Here is a 19,603-nt window from a genome sequence, read left to right as displayed (position 1 = left end):
GGGGGGGGGGGGGGGGGTTGCGTATATTGTTTGGGGGCTATGTCATGAATCCTGTCCATGGACTTCTGTCCGCTTGCCACCAGAGGTCGACCTCCCATTATATTGACTTTCATATTATACAGACTGTTGCATGTCACTCTGGACTACATTTCCCATCATCCATTGCACTGATTGCACACAGCTGTAACCAATCACACACACACACACACACACACACACACTATATTACACCCACTCAGATCCTTCTCAAACTGCCGAGTATTGTTTGCATATATCACTAGTCTGTGATAGCAACGTTACGGAGCCATCCTGAGTTTGCCTAGTTTCTTATCTTGGTCTGTTTCGCCTGTTTAGTCTAGGTGTGGTTTTGAATATCTTGCCTGTCTTTGGATTGCCCCTCTCGTCTCACCCTGTTCGGATACTGTTTACCCCTCACCTGGACAATCGCCTGTGTTTCGGATTAACCCTTTGGATTACCTTGTTTGGACATTGCTCGCTACAGATCAACCACGCCCGTTCACTGGACTACTCTTGTATAGGGGTGTAACGATTCACTCGTTATATCGATGCATCGATTACAAACCCTGACGATGCATATGCATCGATCTTGAAACATGATTTTTGAATCGTGAATTGCCGATTTTGGACAGTAATCGATTTAAACGCTTCGAATGAATCACGATTTCTATATCTATATCTATATTTCTATATTAATTCTATAATTTAATTAATTATTCATATTTCCCCTTTGAGCTGATTCGCTACACTACATACATAAAATTATTGTATTTGACATTTCTGTCACTTCTGAAATGATGGCTACGACCCTGGTGAGACAAAATGTTAGCCTATACATAATACCGTGAATTGCCGATTTTGGACAGTAATCGATTTAAACGCTTCGAATGAATCACGATTTCTATATCTATATCTATATTTCTATATTAATTCTATAATTTAATTAATTATTCATATTTCCCCTTTGAGCTGATTCGCTACACTACATACATAAAATTATTGTATTTGACATTTCTGTCACTTCTGAAATGATGGCTACGACCCTGGTGAGACAAAATGTTAGACTATTCATAATACTTTTAAAGCTCTTTTTTAAAATCTTGGCTTACATAAATTTTAACGTATGCCATGTCATGCCATAGCATCATTAAACTAGCATCTAACAATGGACAAAAGTGTTTTTTTTTCTCTAACCAATGGTTCTGTAACCATAAAGGCTTCTGTGTCATTTGCCCCCTGACTAAGCATTTAAAGAATTTAGGGGAAGTATTTAAATAATCCTGTGAATGCACTTAAAGAATGCAGAATCGAATCATTAATCGAATCAAATCTAATTTAATTGTGAATTGAATCATTCTAAATTTGCAAAAATCGTTCTTGAATCGAATTGAAAACCTGTGAATCGTGAATCGAATCGCTGTCTACCCAAATATTCACAGCCCTACTCTTGTGTCTTGTCCTCAATATACCTGTTTGCCATTGTTTGACCCATGCCTGTTATGAGCACATCTCTTAATAAAAGCATGCAGATGGATCCGCTCGCTTCATGTCTCTGTCGCCCCATAACAATTGTAGACTCAAAAACAAATATATATATATATATATATATATATATATATATATATATATATATATATATATATATATATATATATATATTAAACATAATAACTACCATATCATTTTATATAATTATTGTATATCATTTTATCAGTGTTTATGATCATGGCAACAAGTGACATGAATCAGTTTCCCCCTCTGGGGTGATCGCATCATAGAAACACCTTTGAACAACATATTAAAAGGTGAGGGTAGGTAAACATTTCAGAGAAGTGCAAGTTAGTATTTAGGTAACACTGGATACTGAGTTTACTGTGACTTCATTAAGGCAACATATGAATAAAATCTTTAAAGCAATAAAACAACTCCCTTCGTAACAGAATCCATCTGCAGTAAGAAAACAAATATATATATATATATATATATATATATATATATATATATATATATATATATATATATATATATATATATATTAAACATAATAACTACCATATCATTTTATATAATTATTGTATATCATTTTATCAGTGTTTATGATCATGGCAACAAGTGACATGAATCAGTTTCCCCCTCTGGGGTGATCGCATCATAGAAACACCTTTGAACAACATATTAAAAGGTGAGGGTAGGTAAACATTTCAGAGAAGTGCAAGTTAGTATTTAGGTAACACTGGATACTGAGTTTACTGTGACTTCATTAAGGCAACATATGAATAAAATCTTTAAAGCAATAAAACAACTCCCTTCGTAACAGAATCCATCTGCAGTAAGTATGTGTTGCTTTACATAGTCAATTAATAGTACGTAACTACCAAATATTTCCTAATTTTACAACATGTTTATATCAAATTCCTTGCTATTTCTGTTTACTATGCAATACTTCAGTGTTTCCATGTTTTGCTAAAATTCAGATTAATTGTGCTTATATTAGCACATGACAAATAGTGTGGACTGTTTAACCTGTTTAGACAACAAGCAGTTATGTAAAATGTCATACATGGAGTTTACATGTGGACATCATCTGTATATGAGCACAAAAAAGTCATAGAATGCAAAATATCTCGGTGATATGCATTTTACATCCTAAAGCTCATAAACAATATTTCCATGTTCTTTCTTCAAAGCAGTAGTCTATGCTGAAATTTTATAAATTAATATGATGTCTAACTGTTACTGTTTGCAGGTTTTGTGCAGGAAATGGACAACCTGACATTCAGACACAGTATTCTCCTAGTGGAGGGACTTCAAGTTACACCTCAGTCTACCTATGTTGTTTTCACATTTCTTCTTTTGGTTTATGTCTTCATAATGGTTTCCAATATTGCACTTGTAATTCTTATCTCAACAGAGAAGAATCTACATCATCCTATGCATTTCCTGTTCTGTAACTTGCCAATGAATGATATATTAGGGACAACTGTCATTTTGCCACGCTTATTGCAGGACATTTTAAAAGAAACGTCAGAGCGCTATATGACATATGTGGAATGTGTTGTTCAAGCATATTTTGTGCATATATTTGTAGCAGCATGCCATTATGTTCTTATAATCATGGCCTTTGACAGATATGTGGCTATATGCAATCCACTGCGATACACGGCTATAATGACCAACAAAATGGTGGTAAAATTATCAGCATCAGCCTGGGGGCTGTCGGTACTTATGGTCACAATTCTGATAGGACTCACTGTGCGACTGTCTCACTGCAGATCTAAAATTGACAATCCTTTCTGTGACAATGCCTCACTGTTTAAACTGTCATGTGAGGATGGTGTTGTTGTTAATAATGTGTATGGAATCATTTATACTGTGGTTTTATTTTCCTTCTCAATTCTGTCTATATTCATAACATACGGCAAAATTGCCAATGTATGCATAACTAGCAAAAACAAAGCACTGAACAGCAAAGCCATAAAAACATGCAGCACTCATTTAGCTGTTTATTTAATCATGCTTGTTTCTGGCTCCACTTTTATTTTTCTCCATCGTTTTCCTCTCTACTCTGAAAGCAGGAAACTAGCAAGTATAATGTTCCACATTGTACCACCAGGACTAAATCCTTTAGTATATGGTTTACAAACTAAAGAAATAAGACAGAAGTTTGTAAAATTTTGGTGCAGAGAAAAAGGAGCATCTTAATGTATTATATTATTATACACTGGTAACAGCATTTAATGTGTTGAGTCAGTAACTCCCCTTTAGAAATACATACAATGCTGTGATAATCTTCAAATTCTGTCTTGGGATCCAATCATACAAGTGATGTTTTAGGAATGTAAGTCTTTAGTAACTGCTTTGTAACTTAACTTTTTATTTATTTTAGGGGCACTAAATCAGTGTCTTCACATGGTAAGGTGTTACAATATATTTATATTTTCAATAAAATATCTACTTACGTAGCCTAAATTGTATTTTATATAATTTAGTGTACCCTTTTTCCATTTAGAAAATCTACTGAATAAATTGTTTTTTTTTGTTTTTTTAATGGAGTACATATCATTATTGCACCTTATAAAACCAAATGTTAAGGGAATAGTCTTTATTTGAGTTTAGTTAGTTATATGATTATAAAATTTGAACAGTATCTACATTACACTTATACCTTTGACCATAGTCAGAGTATTTTCTTATCAATTGAAACTTTTCTGTCTGAGATTCTTCTGGCCTAATAGCTCTAAGTGTGATTAAATAATAATAATAATAAGCTACATTACTATTGCAATATGCACAATAGTACAATCTAAAAAATTATATTTCCTAAAATACAAGCAAAATTACAAAATTTGTGATTTAATTTCTTAATTCCTTCACTTGTCAGAGTTAAACCCCCAAGCTTTTATTTTGGTGCAGGGAGACCTTTAAGTGAGCTTTAAATTTAAGTTAAGGTTTATAAATGTTTCTTCTTATAGAATTGTGTTACAATGTGAAATGTTTACCTGTCCTCAAAAAATATTGGAAATTATGCTTATGTGAAAAATCATAACTAGCACATGTTGTGTTCTCAAGTGCACATTAAACTCAAAGCACATGCAAAAATTTAGTTTGCTGGTACTGGTGATGAGTATTGAAACCATTTCAAACATTTGGAATCACATACAGATTAAGTACAGAGTAAGGCCCAATCCCAATTCTACCCCTTAGCCCTTTCCCATTCGTTTCGCATGTTCACGTGAAGGGGTAGGGGTGTCTCGATTATCTTTTGGTTGGATGGGGTAGGGGTAAGGGGAAGGGCCTGAAAGCCCTTTAAACAAAGATTTTTCGGGACCACACTTCAAACGAAGGGGTATGAATTATCTCATCGTAAACCGGCTTCAGCAGCAACATGGCTGCCCGAGCGAACAAAAAGACACCGAAATGTAAGCATTTTTGGCATTAATAAATATTTTAACGAAAAGTAATCATTTGTTTTATGTTACATTCAATCGTGAGTTCATATTTACGGTCATGCTAATACGGTTCAGAATGGTTGTGTGCTTTTAAAAACATGCAGTTAGTGCAGAGTGTAAAACTGAATGGACAGCAAACAATGTTTGTGAATTACAAAATATGCATCATAACAGATTTATTTATGGGGGAAAACAGTGACAGGTCTGTTTGTTACTCTTTTTGCAGGTTTTGTGTAGCACAACTAATGGACAACCTGACATTCACAAACAACATTCTCCTCATGGAGAGACTGAAAGTTACACATCAGTCCTCCTATCCTGTTTTCATCCTGCTTCTCTTGGTTTATATTGTTTCCAATGGGATGTAACATTGGTCTTATAATACTGATCTCAACTGACAAGAATTTAAATCAACCTATGCATTTGCGGTTCTGCAACTTGCCACTGAATGATATCCTAGGGAACACTGACATTATGCTACGCTTACTACAGGACATTTTAATGGAAGACTCAGAGCGCTATATGACATATGTGGAGTGTGTTGTTCAAGCTTACTTTGTTCACACATTTGCAACTGTAAGCCACACTGTGCTAATGATCATGGCCTTTGACAGATATGTGGCTATATGCAATCCACTGCGATACACAGCCATAAAATGGTGCTTAAACTATCAGCATTAGCCTGGGAGGTGTCAGCACCTGCAGTGACAATTCTGATAGGACTCACTGTATGTTTCGCTGTAGATAAAAAACTGAAAACCCTTTCTGTGATAATGCATCACTGTTTAAACTCCTGTGAGGACAGTGTTTTTATAAAAAAAATATATTTTTTATATTTCTACTGTGATTATGCTTATGTAACCCTTCTCTAAAGGGTAAGTACACACTAGGTTCGGATACTCAACTCAGGGTCACTGAATTCTAGTATAGTGAATGGCACAACCAGAAGTTATTGATAACCACACAAATTACCATTTTGCATGAACTGTATTGAAGTAACAAATATAACACAATTGTTATCACAAGAACATCAATAAAGTGTGGTGCGCAATCAGTGTATGTGTCTCCTTCCTTTTTTCTTAAAGTTCCTCAGTCCAGTCTTTTAAATGACCAAAAAATTGTTTCCTTTAGTGGAAATCAGTTCTGTCTTTTGGTTCCAAAAAACAAGGTAAAGCAAAATAAAAATAAAAGAATTCAACAAGCAAAATGTTCTATCCAATCCCAATCTGGAATTTAGGAGAAAGGGAAAAAAACTGCATTCAAGGGTCCACTGAGATCCTACCGCACAGTGTTATCACATGAGACATCCAGCAGCAATCGATGACTACACGGATCCAACGATCAAGGGTGGTTGGCTTCCCATCTTCCCTCCGGAAGAATTCAAATGCATATAAAAAACCTGGCCTGCAATAAAACAGGCACATCCATATCATATTACTCAATCAACTCACAATCAATTTATATGGACCTTAATGTACATTAAACTCTTTTTTAAACATTATTAATGAATTTAAACCATGAATTCAATTCCTTAAACATTCACAATCATGTGCTCAATTCACTCAACATACATATTTGAGATAGATAAAGCTCACAGTGAATTTGCGTCAACGACGTGACTTCACTCTAATTAATAATATTCAACATAGCTTTTAACTATGCATACAACTCTTACATCAAGTCGATAATACTCACGTTTCTCAAATCACAAAATCACATTACGTGTCCTCAACCATGCAATAAAATGGCTGCTAAACATTACAGCATTTGTTTTTACACATCGAGGTGATAATTCTTTCAAAACTCACAGAAATAACTTGATCATAACATGAAAAAATAACATTAAAGACAAAATACAACAATATGAATCTCCTCTTTTAACTATTTAGGAGTTAATGTTAGATCGTTTAAACTCTTTAAGCTTGTTCACACTCACCTAGATTCAAGTTCACACCTGACAAAATACAGCTTCAATCCAATGGTTCATGTGTTCATGACAACCTCAATCATCTTTTTAGAGTGATTATCAGTTTGCAATTTATGTAAATACAATGCATTCATAGAGTAATCAATTCAAACTTCCCTGCATCTCCACGACAGATCATTTCATCACTCTCTGCCAATACTCGCTCGCATTGCCCCAGCAAAAGGGCGGAGCTTCTTGTTTTTTTCCACCAATAGCAAATTTCCATCTGCTAACACACTCTTGTTACCATGCAGATTTTCTGATATCAGGTTTCACAGACCAAGGTGACTTAAAAGCACAATTAATGATAATGAGTTCATAAAAATATGCCACAAAACCATTCATATTTTTCTTTTATAGGGATTTTGCATAGGGGTTACATCCTCCCCCACTAAACTGACATGAGTCCCTCATGTATTTTAAATGATATGATACTCTGAAGATATAGTGTTCGTTGGAATCATGTTCTGACTGTCATTCAGAGTGTCAACAAATGCTTTATGAAATCCTTCTAACAAAGTCTGTGCAAAGGAAATTAGGGGTTTCCCTAACTCTGGATAATGAAATACTCCGGGTGGTCTGCAAATTCTTCCAGATCTACATACAGGACAATCTTCAGGACTCTCATCTGGTATACTCCTAACATCATCCCTTGGCTTACTGTGTTGCTTTTCAGAATCTTTGAGATCTATGCATTGCCCATTGCATGAATCAGGAGTAAGCTCTGCTCATGTGATTACCTAGATACTGCTTCCACTGTGCCCTCCATTGATGTCTCAGGCAAGTTGTATTCTTCACCTCTAGCTTCCAAGGAGTCATCTGGGTTCTGGAACTTGATTCCATTTCCGAGCAAATTTTTGGCAACTGTGTCACCAGAAGAAATCTTTGTGTGTGTTTCACCAGGTGCTGTTTGCTCTCCTGTACTTGGATCTTGACAGAGCTCACCTTGAGTACATCTTGGTAAGTTCCCTGTATCCAGTAGAAGAGGTGCAAAACACCTTTTGGGCACTTCATACACTTCCACAATCCGCCTTTCTGTAGGCTCTAACACAGCAGGTGATGGTTGCCAATGATCTTCTCCATCTGACTCAACAGGTTCTTCCTCGGACTGAACAATTTTGTCTTGTCCTTGGCTTCTTGGCTGGACTAATTGATTCTTCTGTTTCTCTCGTTTCAGGAAGGAACCCACAGGGTAGGAGGTGATCGTGGTGCAACGTTCGTACAGGTCCATCTGCATTTTCAGGCTTCACGGAATATATCGGTAAGTCTCCCATCCGTCTGATCACTACATAAATTGTAGATTCTCATCGGTCAGTAAGTTTGTGCTTGTTACGTAGTCGTAAGTTCCGCACCAGTACTCTATCCCCTACCTCCAAGGTTGACTCCCTGATAACCTTATCAAACTGTTGCTTGTTCCTTCCGGCAACTTTCTTGGCATTTTCAATGACAATGTCATAGCTGTGTTTAAGCCGTGATTTCAAACTCTTGACATATAAGGAATGACAATCTTTTTTAGAGTCTTGGACAGGTAACCCAAAAGCGATATCCACAGGCAACCTGGGCTGTCGCCCAAACATGAGCTCGTAGGGTAAAAACCCTGTAATTAATTTTTTGTACAGTTGTACGCATGTGTTAAGGGCTTCACATATTCACGCCAATGAGTCTTCTCTTTGTTCTGCAAAGTGCCCAGCATGCTGAGGAGAGTATGATTAAATCGCTCCACTGGGTTTTCTCGGGGATGGTATGGGCTAGTTCTTATTTTCTGAATACCTGTGATGGCACACAACTCTTTCACAATGTGAGACTCAAAATCCCTTCCCTGGTCACTGTGCAGCCGTTCTGGAAAACCATGATGCACAAGGAATTGCTCCCACAAATACTTGGCAACAGTAGTGGCTTTTTGATCTCTTGTAGGAACGGCTACCTCATATTTTGTGAAATGGTCGGTAATGATGAGTATATTTTTTGTGTTCTGGCTGTCTGGTTCCAGGGAAAGGAAATCCATGCACACCAATTCCATTGGTCTCGTTGTGCATATGTTTACAAGGGGAGCAGCCTTGTCTGGTTGTGTTTTTCTCTTTACACACCTCTCACATGTTTTTATCTTCCACTCCATGTCCAAGGACATTTTTGGCCAATAGAATTTTGACCTGACAAGGTCATTTGTACGCTCGATTCCTAAATGGCCCATTTCATCATGGAGGCTGTGGAGAACAATGGGCCGCAAAACTTCAGGGAGTATGAGCTGGAATACTGTGTGGCCATTGCACAGGCGCGTCCGATACAAGAGCCCAACCCTAATTTGAAGGCGATTCCATTTCTTAAGAATCAACTGAAGATTAGAATCATCAGCTTTGAAATTCTTTGGCAAATCTTGGCCAGATTTTAAGAGATTGAGTGCCTGACGAATGGCAGAATCTTCTCCTTGAAACCTCATTAAAGCCGCTTCACTGTACTTTGGCAAAGACGAGATGCCACACTCAATTTTTTGTTCTTCAAAGTTGATAGGAATGGCAGTAGGTTGAATGGCCAATGACTCTACATAGCCAAGGGAATGGTCAAGAGGGAAATTTTGATTGATAAGATGCCTTTGGCATGCTGCCTGAACAGTTCTCGTGTCAAGTTCATTCACAGGGCTAGAGGATTCCAAAAGATGGGAAGTAAACCTCTTGATTTTCTGTCTCTCCTCTTTAGATGCAATATCGTCCTCGAGATCACCGTGGGGTCTTCTCGACAACCCATCAGCATTGTGTTTACCTGCCCTATACTTGATGACAAAAGTGAATGTAGATAGAGCAGCAAGCCAGAGGTAGCTTGCTGCGTCCAGCTTGGCAGTTGTGAGAAGGTACGTTAACAGATTGTTATCAGTAACTACTGTGAAGTGACTGCCTTATAAATAATCATGGAACTTCTGGACGATGGACCATTTAAGGGCTAAAAATTCGAGCTTGTGAGCAGGGTATTTAGATTCACTTCGAGTCAGCCCTCGACTCGCATAAGTAATGACCCGAGGTTGCCCATTCGGCTCTTGGTACAGGGCTGCGCCCAACCCTGTCGTGCTTGCGTCCGTATGAAATATATATGACAGCTTAGGATCAGCAAAGCCAAGAACAGGAGCAGTCACTAACTTATTGATTATCTCCTCGAATGCTGTCTGATGCTCTGGGCTCCAGCGTTCTGCAAAAGGCTCTTTTGTGTTTAAATAAGTTTTGTCTCTAACCGTTACCCTTCCCCCTTTCCGCTGATGAGGATATCCAGCTGTGAGGTTAGTCAGGGGTTTGACGACTTTTGAGTAATCCTTTATGAAACGTCTATAATATCCTGAGAATCCAAGGAACGATCTAAGTTCTTTTAAATTCTGAGGTCTCTGCCAGGTTGTTAACGCTTGAATTTTCTCAGGATCTGTCCTTACGCCTTCTCTAGAGACAACATGTCCCAGGTAGCGGATGGATGTCTGAAAAAATTTGCACTTATCGGGAGACAACTTTAGTCCATAATCTCTGAGACGGTTAAGTACATGCAGGAGCCAGGTCTCGTGCTCTTCCAAAGTGTCGGAGTAGACAATCAAGTTGTCTAAGAAGACAAGAACCTCCTTTAAATGGCTGTCCCCCATACATTTTTCCATTAGGCGTTGGAAAGTACTGAGAGCGTTAGTTACCCCTTGAGGCATGCGATTAAACTCCCAGAAGCCTACAGGACATACAAAGGCCGTCTTGGCCTTGTCTTCTTCCTCCATCTCAACTTGATAGTATCCAGACTTTAAATCCATCACAGAAAACCACTGTGATCCAGCAAGAGCAGAAAATGACTCTTCGAGATTTGGCAGCACATAGGCATCTCGTATAGTTTGCGTGTTCAATTTTCTATAGTCAACGCACAGCCGTACGTCACCATTCTTTTTGCGAACGACAACTATTGGGGACGCGAATGGAGACTCAGATTCTCTAATTATGCCTGCTTCTGCCAAGGTTTGCAATTGTTTCTTTACTGCCTCAAAGTCCTGGGGGTGGAATGGTCATGGTCGCTGCTTAAAGGGAGTAGGATCCATCAGCTTTATACAATGTTTTATTTTGGTTGCCTGGCCGAAGTCAAGTTCGTGATGGGAAAAGACATCAAAAAAGGAATTCAACCTTTGTGTTATGCGGTCCCTCCAATGTTGCGGTAATGGGGATTCCCCAAAGTCTAACTGCAATTCGGGGTCGGGAGTTTGTCTTTGCAGACTGGAACAACTTGCGGCAGTAAATTCCTGTTTATTCTTACAAGAATCTGAAATTATCCTCTGAGGAACACGGAGTTCAGCCAAGATACAGTTACGAGGGAGGACGATATCATGGTCAGTCTCATTCCCCAAAGAAACCGGTACCTTAAAAGGGCTGTGCTTAGGAAGAGTAATAAGGCAATTATCAACAAACACCCCCCTAGGAAGGACCGATCCTGAAGGCTGTTCAAGTAAAGCCCATGCTTCATCCCTTGTTGAAGCAGCTTGAACTATGTACCCCTCAAGTAAAGTCTTTTGGCCTGCTGGGAGAACTTCTTGGGTCCGTCCTTTGAATTTCCCGAAGCTAAGTCTACCACTTGTGGCTTGTTTTTGTCTTTTATTCAATGTTTTCCAGACCTGAATGTAGCCACAGCAGGGGGAACTGCTTAGAGTTGGAGATTCATCACTGCACTGTTCGTACACAGCATCCAAAGTGTTGGTGCCAATTATCAGAGGAACTTCACCACTCGACCTAATGTCTGGGACTACTAAGGCAAGGGTAGGTATCTCAGGCTGAGACTGAAGGAAGTCCTTAGGGAACTTAATGCAAATTTCAATGTATCCTAAATATGGCACTTACTGACCATTTGCCCCTTCCACAGTAAGTAATTGATGGGCTGAACAGGCTGATCAGAAAGACAGCGACTATTGAAGGATTGTGCTACAGTAGTTACCTGAGACACTGTATCAAGTAAACAGTTGCATTCTGTCCCAGATATCTCAACTACAGCAGTGCACTTTTCTCCAATTAGTCGCCTTGGCAGTTTCCTGCCTTCTTGGACAGTCTGTGTCTTAATTGCACATTTCAATACGCTCTCAGGTATGGGACATAAGTTATGTATGGCCCCTGTGTGTCCCGCGACAGAAGCTTCTACTCGTTTAAATCCTGCATCCCTACAGCACCATTTTGCATATCCCAAGCTTTTTGCTTTTCTCCAAGTTCCTTTTTCTTAGCTTGCACTAATGTTGAGTTTGGTGGATTGCTACAGGAGGAGATGATATGGCCACCCTCACCACATCGGAAGCAGTACCAAGGTTTAGGCTTTGAATGGACCGCAGGAGTTTGTTTTATTTGTTTTTTGTCTTGTTTATCAATTTGTTTTGACCTCTTTGTTTTTTTCTCTTTAACAGTTTTCTCTTCTTTAGAAGCCATGAGACTTGCTATTTGTGCTTGCAATTCAGCAATTTGCTTTTGCAGCGGTTGTACGACTGCGGAGGAGCTGTAATGGTCTTCTACAGGTAAGTCAAACTGGGTAAAACAAGGATTACATGTAGCCTGCACAGTGGATGCAACCTTTGCCTTAATCTCAAGATGCTGTCTCATTCTCTTACTTTTAGTGGCTTGTCGTTCTTCAGTGCGCAACATAAGCAGGAATTCTGGAAACGTTGGGGGGCTGCTCTTACGTTGTTCAAGCAATAAGAGCATTATTCCAACAACCCCGACAAAACTGTCTCAGAAGTTGCCTGTCCATGTCAGTGGCGGCAAGGCCATTCCTTCTCACCACAGAGCTCAGCTCTGTATGAAGCCGATGAAGGAAATCAGATGGCTTTTCCCCTGCATTTTGGTTGAGGTTTAAGAATGCAGCAAAGAGCTCATCCCCATCCGCAACAACAGCAAAAGCAGAACAGAGTAAGTCAAGGTAGGCTTTGGATGATGCCAAGGGTCCTAATGGTTTGACTATGTTGGAAGCTGGAGATGCAAGGCTTCCAAGAATTCTCCTCACCACCAATGCATCGGAAATCGTGGGGTCATTCCTGTAAAGATCCACATTAGCACGCCATGTATAAAAGTCAACCTCAAAGTTTGGAATAGGTGTTTTGCCAGAAAAGGTCTTAAGCTTTAATGGGGCATGAAACTGGGTGGCCAATTTGTTGCTCCTGACGACCTGTTATACGACCATACGCTGAACTTCTGAATTGGTAAGTTGACTGGGTGAAAGCATTATGGGAGTACTGGGTCCCAGGACATTATCCTGGACACAACTGACTTAGGTGTTTGTGTTTACAGGAAATGTACACAAATCTATTTGAATACCCTCACTAGGCTATATAGCTGGGCCACCGGGCAGAAGAGGCCCTTCAGGTTCCATCTGTGGATCATGATCAACCCTCACAGACTGAGCAGTAACAGAATCACTTATTCTACTAAGCTCTTCATGAAGAACATCTTCAAATTGTCTGCCACTCAATTTAGCTAATTCCTTCAGTTCTGACAAATAAGCTTTTGTGGTGGTACTACCACGGGTTTTGCTATACAGACTTGCAAGGCTCTGAATGGGATGGATCACAGTAGGATCAACAAGACAGGGTCTGTGAAAAGGTAAGCTCAGAGCCTCTATGGCAGAGCCATGTTCAAATTAAATTATTATCTGTCCGTAGTACTCAGACTGACCATCTGTTATTCTTACAGTTCTTAAAATTTTCCCATATTTCTACAAAAATTCAGCAACTTCTTTATCCACAGCAGTATCTGATAACCCACTTACAAGAACACAGTTTGGAACCTTTAAATTATCTTTAATTACTATATCCATGTTTACTGCTCACAAAATAAATTAGCAATGGTATCGAGATCAATAAGATTAATTATTGCTTACTTTAGACTGCTTACGTTTCAGCATATACAGTTCAATAACTTCAATTTGGTACCATTCACAGGATATAGAAGGTATTTTGGAAACCTGAATCCTTCAAAGATATCAGAAGATAAAAGAGAGATCTCCTGGCTGGCTCTCGCCACGTTTTACTCTGTAACCCTCCTCTAAAGGGTAAGTACACACTAGGTTCGGATACTCCGAACCTGTCCCAGTGTGACAGTCCCAACTGAAACGAACAACTGCATCATGGAATGTCCTGTTGTATCCTCTACATTAAAATGTGTCCCATACACTTCAGGCTCTTTCAAAATCCATAATAGAGATTCACTGTCTGTTGATCTCTGTTTATGAAACATCCCCCAAACAGTAACAAGTCCTTGATAGAACTTTGGGAGGTTATTCAGTTTGTGAGTCCTTAGGTCCATTAAAAACAAAGACTCCGAAAGACCCAAATTCCCACCTCTGGACAATATAGTTCTGGCTAAAGGCCTCCAGACAAGGTCTTTGGGTCCAACCAGGAACCTCTGAATAAACTGGAGCCGGAAAGCATCACCTCTACTGGCAAGATGAATGAGTCCTTGGCCTCCTTCTTCTTTCGGTAAGAACAAAACGCTCTGTGGACCCAATGCATTCAGTCCCAGAAGAAGTCCACTAAAATTGCTTGTATCTTAGCTAACAATTGTGTTGGAGGATCTATACACAATAATTGGTGCCATAACATAGAAGAAACCGTTGACCTTCAATAAACTCTCAATATCATTGTACAAGACTCGAATCATATTTATAAAATTAGAACTAAAACCAAAAGCATCCAATGTTTGCCACAAATATTGATGCTCAACTCTATCGAAAGCCTTTTCTTGGTCTAGTGAAATTAAAACGTTTTCGCAGCCCAATGACTTGGAAAGATCTAAGAAATCACAAATTAAAAAAATATCATCAGATATTAACCTATTTCGAATGCAATCTGTCTAATCAACATGAATGATATGCTCCATCACTTTTCTCAGCCTCAAAGCCAACACCTTGGACAAAATTTTATAATCTGTGCAGAGTAACGCCACTGGCCACCAGTTTTTAATCTCTTGCAAGTCCCCCTTGTTGGGGAGAGGAGTGAGAATTGTTCTCCTGTAGCTCAAAGGTAACAGCCCTTTACTTAGACTGTCCCTGAGAACAAGCAGTAGATCCTCTCCCAGGACAGGCCAGAAAGCTTAGTAAAAGTCAACAGGAAATCCATCGATCCCCGGAGCCTTGCCTATTTTTAGGCTCTGTAATGCAGAATACAGCTCCTCAGCAGAGATCTTTGTATTCAACTCTGCCATAGCTTCCTTAGAAACCTTAGGTAAGTCTCTATAAAAGACTGTGCCACCTCAGGATTCTCTTGGAATTCCTTTTTGAACAGCTTCTCATAAAAACCAACTGCACATTTTCGGATTCCTACAGACTCTTTCAGCAACTGCCCAGTACTGAACTGCAAAGAATGCATGAGCCTTTTCTGTCCATTCTTTCGTTCAAGGCCAAAGAAAAAATGAGAGGGAGCATCCATTTTTACAATATTTTGATACCATGACCGAACTAAAGCACCTTGAGTAGAAAAACTCAAAAGGCTGGATAGAGCTAACTTTTTTCTTTTAAGATCTTTAAAATGTTTTCCATCTTTTGTGGAGTTTGCCAATCTCATTCTCCAAAACTTTCATAGATTTAGTCATGTCCCTTGTGACATTGAGAGTATATTGTAAACATAGTTGCTTTATTTGTCCTTTCCCTATGTCCCACCACTGTTGTAATGAAGTGTATTCAGCTTTTGTTTTTTTTTTATAACCACTCAAAAAATACTTCAAAGCATCAATACAAACATTTTCTGAAAGCAAAGACACATTGAAGTGCCAATAAGCATTTTTACATTTCACATCCTTAACAAAAATGGAAATTTGAACAAAGGAATGATCTGAAAAGCCAACTGGATGTATTGAAGAGCCTCTAGGAACATTAATGTGATGTTTAAAACAATAAAATCTGTCAAGCCTTGCCAAAGATAAAACATTATCCTTTGCATGAGTCTCAGTATACTGACGTTGAGTATTGTGAAAAAAAATCTCCAGACATCACATAAATCATTTGTTTCAATTAAACTGATAAGGCTTTTCATGCTAGCTCTATACGGTTCAGGATGGTTCCTGTCTAGAGATGCATTTGCAGTGCAATTAAAATCACCGCCTAAACTATGTCCCACCACTGTTGTAATGAAGTGTATTCAGCTTTTGTTTTTTTTTTATAACCACTCAAAAAATACTTCAAAGCATCAATACAAACATTTTCTGAAAGCAAAGACACATTGAAGTGCCAATAAGCATTTTTACATTTCACATCCTTAACAAAAATGGAAATTTGAACAAAGGAATGATCTGAAAAGCCAACTGGATGTATTGAAGAGCCTCTAGGAACATTAATGTGATGTTTAAAACAATAAAATCTGTCAAGCCTTGCCAAAGATAAAACATTATCCTTTGCATGAGTCTAAGTATACTGACGTTGAGTATTGTGAAAAAAAATCTCCAGACATCACATAAATCATTTGTTTCAATTAAACTGATAAGGCTTTTCATGCTAGCTCTATACGGTTCAGGATGGTTCATGTCTAGAGATGCATTTGCAGTGCAATTAAAATCACCGCCCAAAACCATATACTCATGCACATTACATTTATTAAGTACAGTGTTTAGAATGTTTAAAATATCACCCTTTCAATGCCTATATTCGGAGCATATACATTGATAAAGGACATTTTCACATTGTCAAAGGTAGCTTGTATTTTTAACAGTCGACCCTTAACTATTTCTTCGGTAACACATGAATAGGTGAAAAATCCTTAGAAAAAAAGGATGCCAACACCTCCACTATTACTGCACTTATGACTGAGAAACACTTCCCCATCCCACTTCTTCTTCCAGTCAGTTTCATTTTCAATTGTGCTATGTGGTTCTTGTAAGAAAATAACATTTTATTTCCTAACTTTAAACTAATTAAAAAGAGAATTTATTTTCACATCCTCTCTGGCACCATTAATGTTTAAGGAACCCAGCTTTATGTCACACATGACAAAAATAGGACTACAAATAAACAAGACAATAAAATAAAAAATATTTAAAAAGACAAAACAACAAACACTTAACCATCATTTGCTGTTTGTGTTTTAACTTTCACCATCAACTTCTTAAGACGAAATATAAAACAGTAAACACTTTCTGCTTCCACTTGTGTGTCCCCACATTCACTTTCACCCTCCTGTGTACTTGACAATTTTTCTTGTGACTTGTTCAGTGTTTGATTTGTTTTCTGGGCTTCTGGTTTGACACTTTAGAAAAATCATCCATCAAAACATCTTCCACATTGAACAACACTGACTCCACTACTCTAGTTGCTATGTGACCAACATTTAAATATCCTTCTGAGATATCTTGCACTTTTTGATCACTCTGTTTATTATCTGAATCCTCCACCACCTCATCTCCTGGACCACTATCACCTCGATCATCTGCCTGTGAGACCTGCATAATCTCTCGCGGCTCAACCGGTGCAGTGGCTCCACCATCAGCCCTAGCGGGCGGTGTTTCCACCACATTGGCAGCCGACTGGCCCGTGCGTCTTTCATTCGTGCACGAGCGAATCATGTGCCCCACCACTCTGCACCCAAAAAAGGCAGCCGCCGCCTCCAAGACAGAAAGAAAACTAAAAAACGCTATCAACAAAAAAAGGGAGAAAAATAAAGTAAAGAAAATCTTTTGAAAACTCACACTGTGAGCCTCTTTAAAAAAGTTATTGAACTGGAAGTGAATGTGTCTCTATGAAGAAAAACAGAGATGCTGCAAATGTATCATTTAGAGCAAATACTTGTATTTTCAAGACTTCTGACATTTTGACGAGGGTCAGATAAATATTTAGCAACTTGTTTTGTAACGGTGTGAGCCTCTTTTAAAAAGTTATTGAACTGGAAGTGAAGGTATCTCTATGAAAAACAGAGATGCAGCAAATGTATCATTCAGAGCAAATACTTGTACTGTCAAGACTTCTGATATGTTGACGAGGGTCAGATAAATATTTAGCAACTTGTTTTTTTAACGGTGTGAGCCTCTTTAAAAAAGTTATTGAACTGGAAGTGAAGGTAGATGTCAGGGTTCTGTCACTTCGGTCTAGTGCAGTGTTCCTCAAATCTTGCCCTGGAGGGCCAATGCACTGCAGAGTTGAGCTCCAACCCTTATCAAACTCACCTACCTGTGATTTTCTAATGATCCTGAAGACATTATAATTAGCATGCTCAGGTGTGTTTGATTAGGGTTAGAGCTAACCTCTGCAGGAAAGTGGATCTCGTGGGCCAAATTTGAGGATCCCTGGTCTAGTGTAATTCATGGTTTTGTGAAAGAGCCCTAACACTCCCGTCGTGTCGTTGTTTTCATGTGAGCGCGCTGCTTAGAGAGTGCTCGATCCGTGCGCTCTCGTCTGCGTGTCCTGTTTCATGTTAGAGCGTGGTGTTCAGATACCGGCACCCATGTCTTGTTGAGTTTCAATTTCGTGTCGGGGTCCGGACAGTCGCGCTCCATGTTCTGTCTGTTGTGGGAGCGTGTGGTCTCGAGTTCGCTCGGCCGTACGCTCTTCTGTCCACGTGTGTTGTGTATTGTGTAGCACGCGGTTTGTTCAGTCACGTGCTTTTCTTGTTGTCTTGTGTTGTTGTTGCATGCAGCTCGTGTTATCGGCTGCGTGCTTTTCATGTCTTGTGCTGTGTAGCATGCAGCTTGGTTTTCGTTTTCTGCATGCTGTCTTGTCTTGTGTGAACATGGGGCTTATGAGTTTTCTCATTAGCTGCATGTTCGTGTCTTGTTTTGTTCAAGCACATGGCTTGTGATTGTTTTGCTGGCCATGTGCTTGTGTTTGTTTTGTGTGAACTCATGGCTTTTGTCTTTGTTTCCTGTGTGCCATGTGCTCTCATGTCAATTGTCTTGACCCCACCCATCTTGTTACCTTATTATTGGTTAATTTGCCCCACATGTGTTCCCTTGTTACCCTCATTTGCTCCCTATTTATTGTCCTTGTGTTTACAGTCCTGTGCCAGTTCGTCGTCGAATGTTCTCTGTAGTGTGCCTTGTCCTGCCATCCAGTGAAGTTGCCAGCTGTTTTTTCCCCTATGGGGGTAGTTTTTGTTTGTTTTGTTTTGTTTCTGCCTTTATTAAAGCCCTTATCTTCCTGCAATATTGAGTTCTCTCTTCATCCTTCATCCCCAACCCTGACAGTAGGTGTCTCTATGAAGAAAAACAGAGATGCTGCAAATGTATAATTTAGAGCACATACTTGTACTTTCAAGACTTCTAATATGTTGACGAGGGTCATATAAATATTTAGCAACTTGTCTTGTAACAGTGTGAGCCTCTTTTAAAAAAAGTTATTGAACTGGAAGGTGTCTCTATGAAGAAAAACATATAAAACAGAGATGCTGCAAATGTATCATTTAGAGCAAATACTTGTACTTTCAAGACTTCTGATATGTTGAAGAGGGTCATATAAATATTTAGCAACTTGTTTTGTAACAGTGTGAGCCTCTTTAAAAAGGTTATTGAACTGGAAGTTGTGTCATTGAAGAAAGGCATAAAACACAATGATGGTACAAATTCAATATATATTTACAATTTATTTATAAACCATCTTGAAGAAAGTTTTGCCACTACTTTCTGAAGTGTTTACCCAAAATAAACATCCTGTCATGCTTTCTTGTCAATAATCTGATTGGTATTTGCACTTAGTGTAAATAGCATATTGCTAAAAA

The 19,603-nt window shown here is 38.8% G+C and overlaps 1 protein-coding gene and 2 pseudogenes across 1 annotated transcript; all 3 read left to right on the top strand.

The window, feature by feature from the left end:
* The first annotated feature begins 2,778 nt into the window (after positions 1 to 2,778).
* LOC107590130 (olfactory receptor 52N5-like) lies at positions 2,779 to 3,966 on the top strand. Its single transcript, XM_016278741.1, has 2 exons — positions 2,779 to 3,127; positions 3,257 to 3,966. The coding sequence occupies exons 1-2, from the start codon at positions 2,779 to 2,781 to the stop codon at positions 3,718 to 3,720; spliced, it is 813 nt and encodes a 270-aa protein (XP_016134227.1). The 3' UTR covers positions 3,721 to 3,966.
* A 1,066-nt stretch (positions 3,967 to 5,032) lies between these two features.
* LOC107590084 (olfactory receptor 5B17-like) lies at positions 5,033 to 7,088 on the top strand (annotated as a pseudogene).
* Positions 7,089 to 9,115: 2,027 nt separating this feature from the next.
* The window catches only part of LOC107590108 (olfactory receptor 146-like), a 21,975-nt pseudogene continuing 11,487 nt past the window's right edge, over positions 9,116 to 19,603 (top strand).

Source organism: Sinocyclocheilus grahami, unplaced genomic scaffold (genome assembly GCF_001515645.1).
Source record: "Sinocyclocheilus grahami isolate Dianchi unplaced genomic scaffold, SAMN03320097.WGS_v1.1 scaffold124.1, whole genome shotgun sequence".
NCBI classification, from domain to species: domain Eukaryota; kingdom Metazoa; phylum Chordata; class Actinopteri; order Cypriniformes; family Cyprinidae; genus Sinocyclocheilus; species Sinocyclocheilus grahami.
This window is presented reverse-complemented; position numbering and strand designations above follow the sequence as displayed.

Coding starts and splice junctions, on each gene's coding strand:
- LOC107590130 (XM_016278741.1), top strand. CDS start 2,779: ATGGACAACCTGACATTCAGACACAGTATTCTCCTAGTGGAGGGACTT. Junction 3,128..3,256: donor AGCATGCCATTATGTTCTTA/TAATCATGGCCT, acceptor TGGTCACAATTC/TGATAGGACTCACTGTGCGA.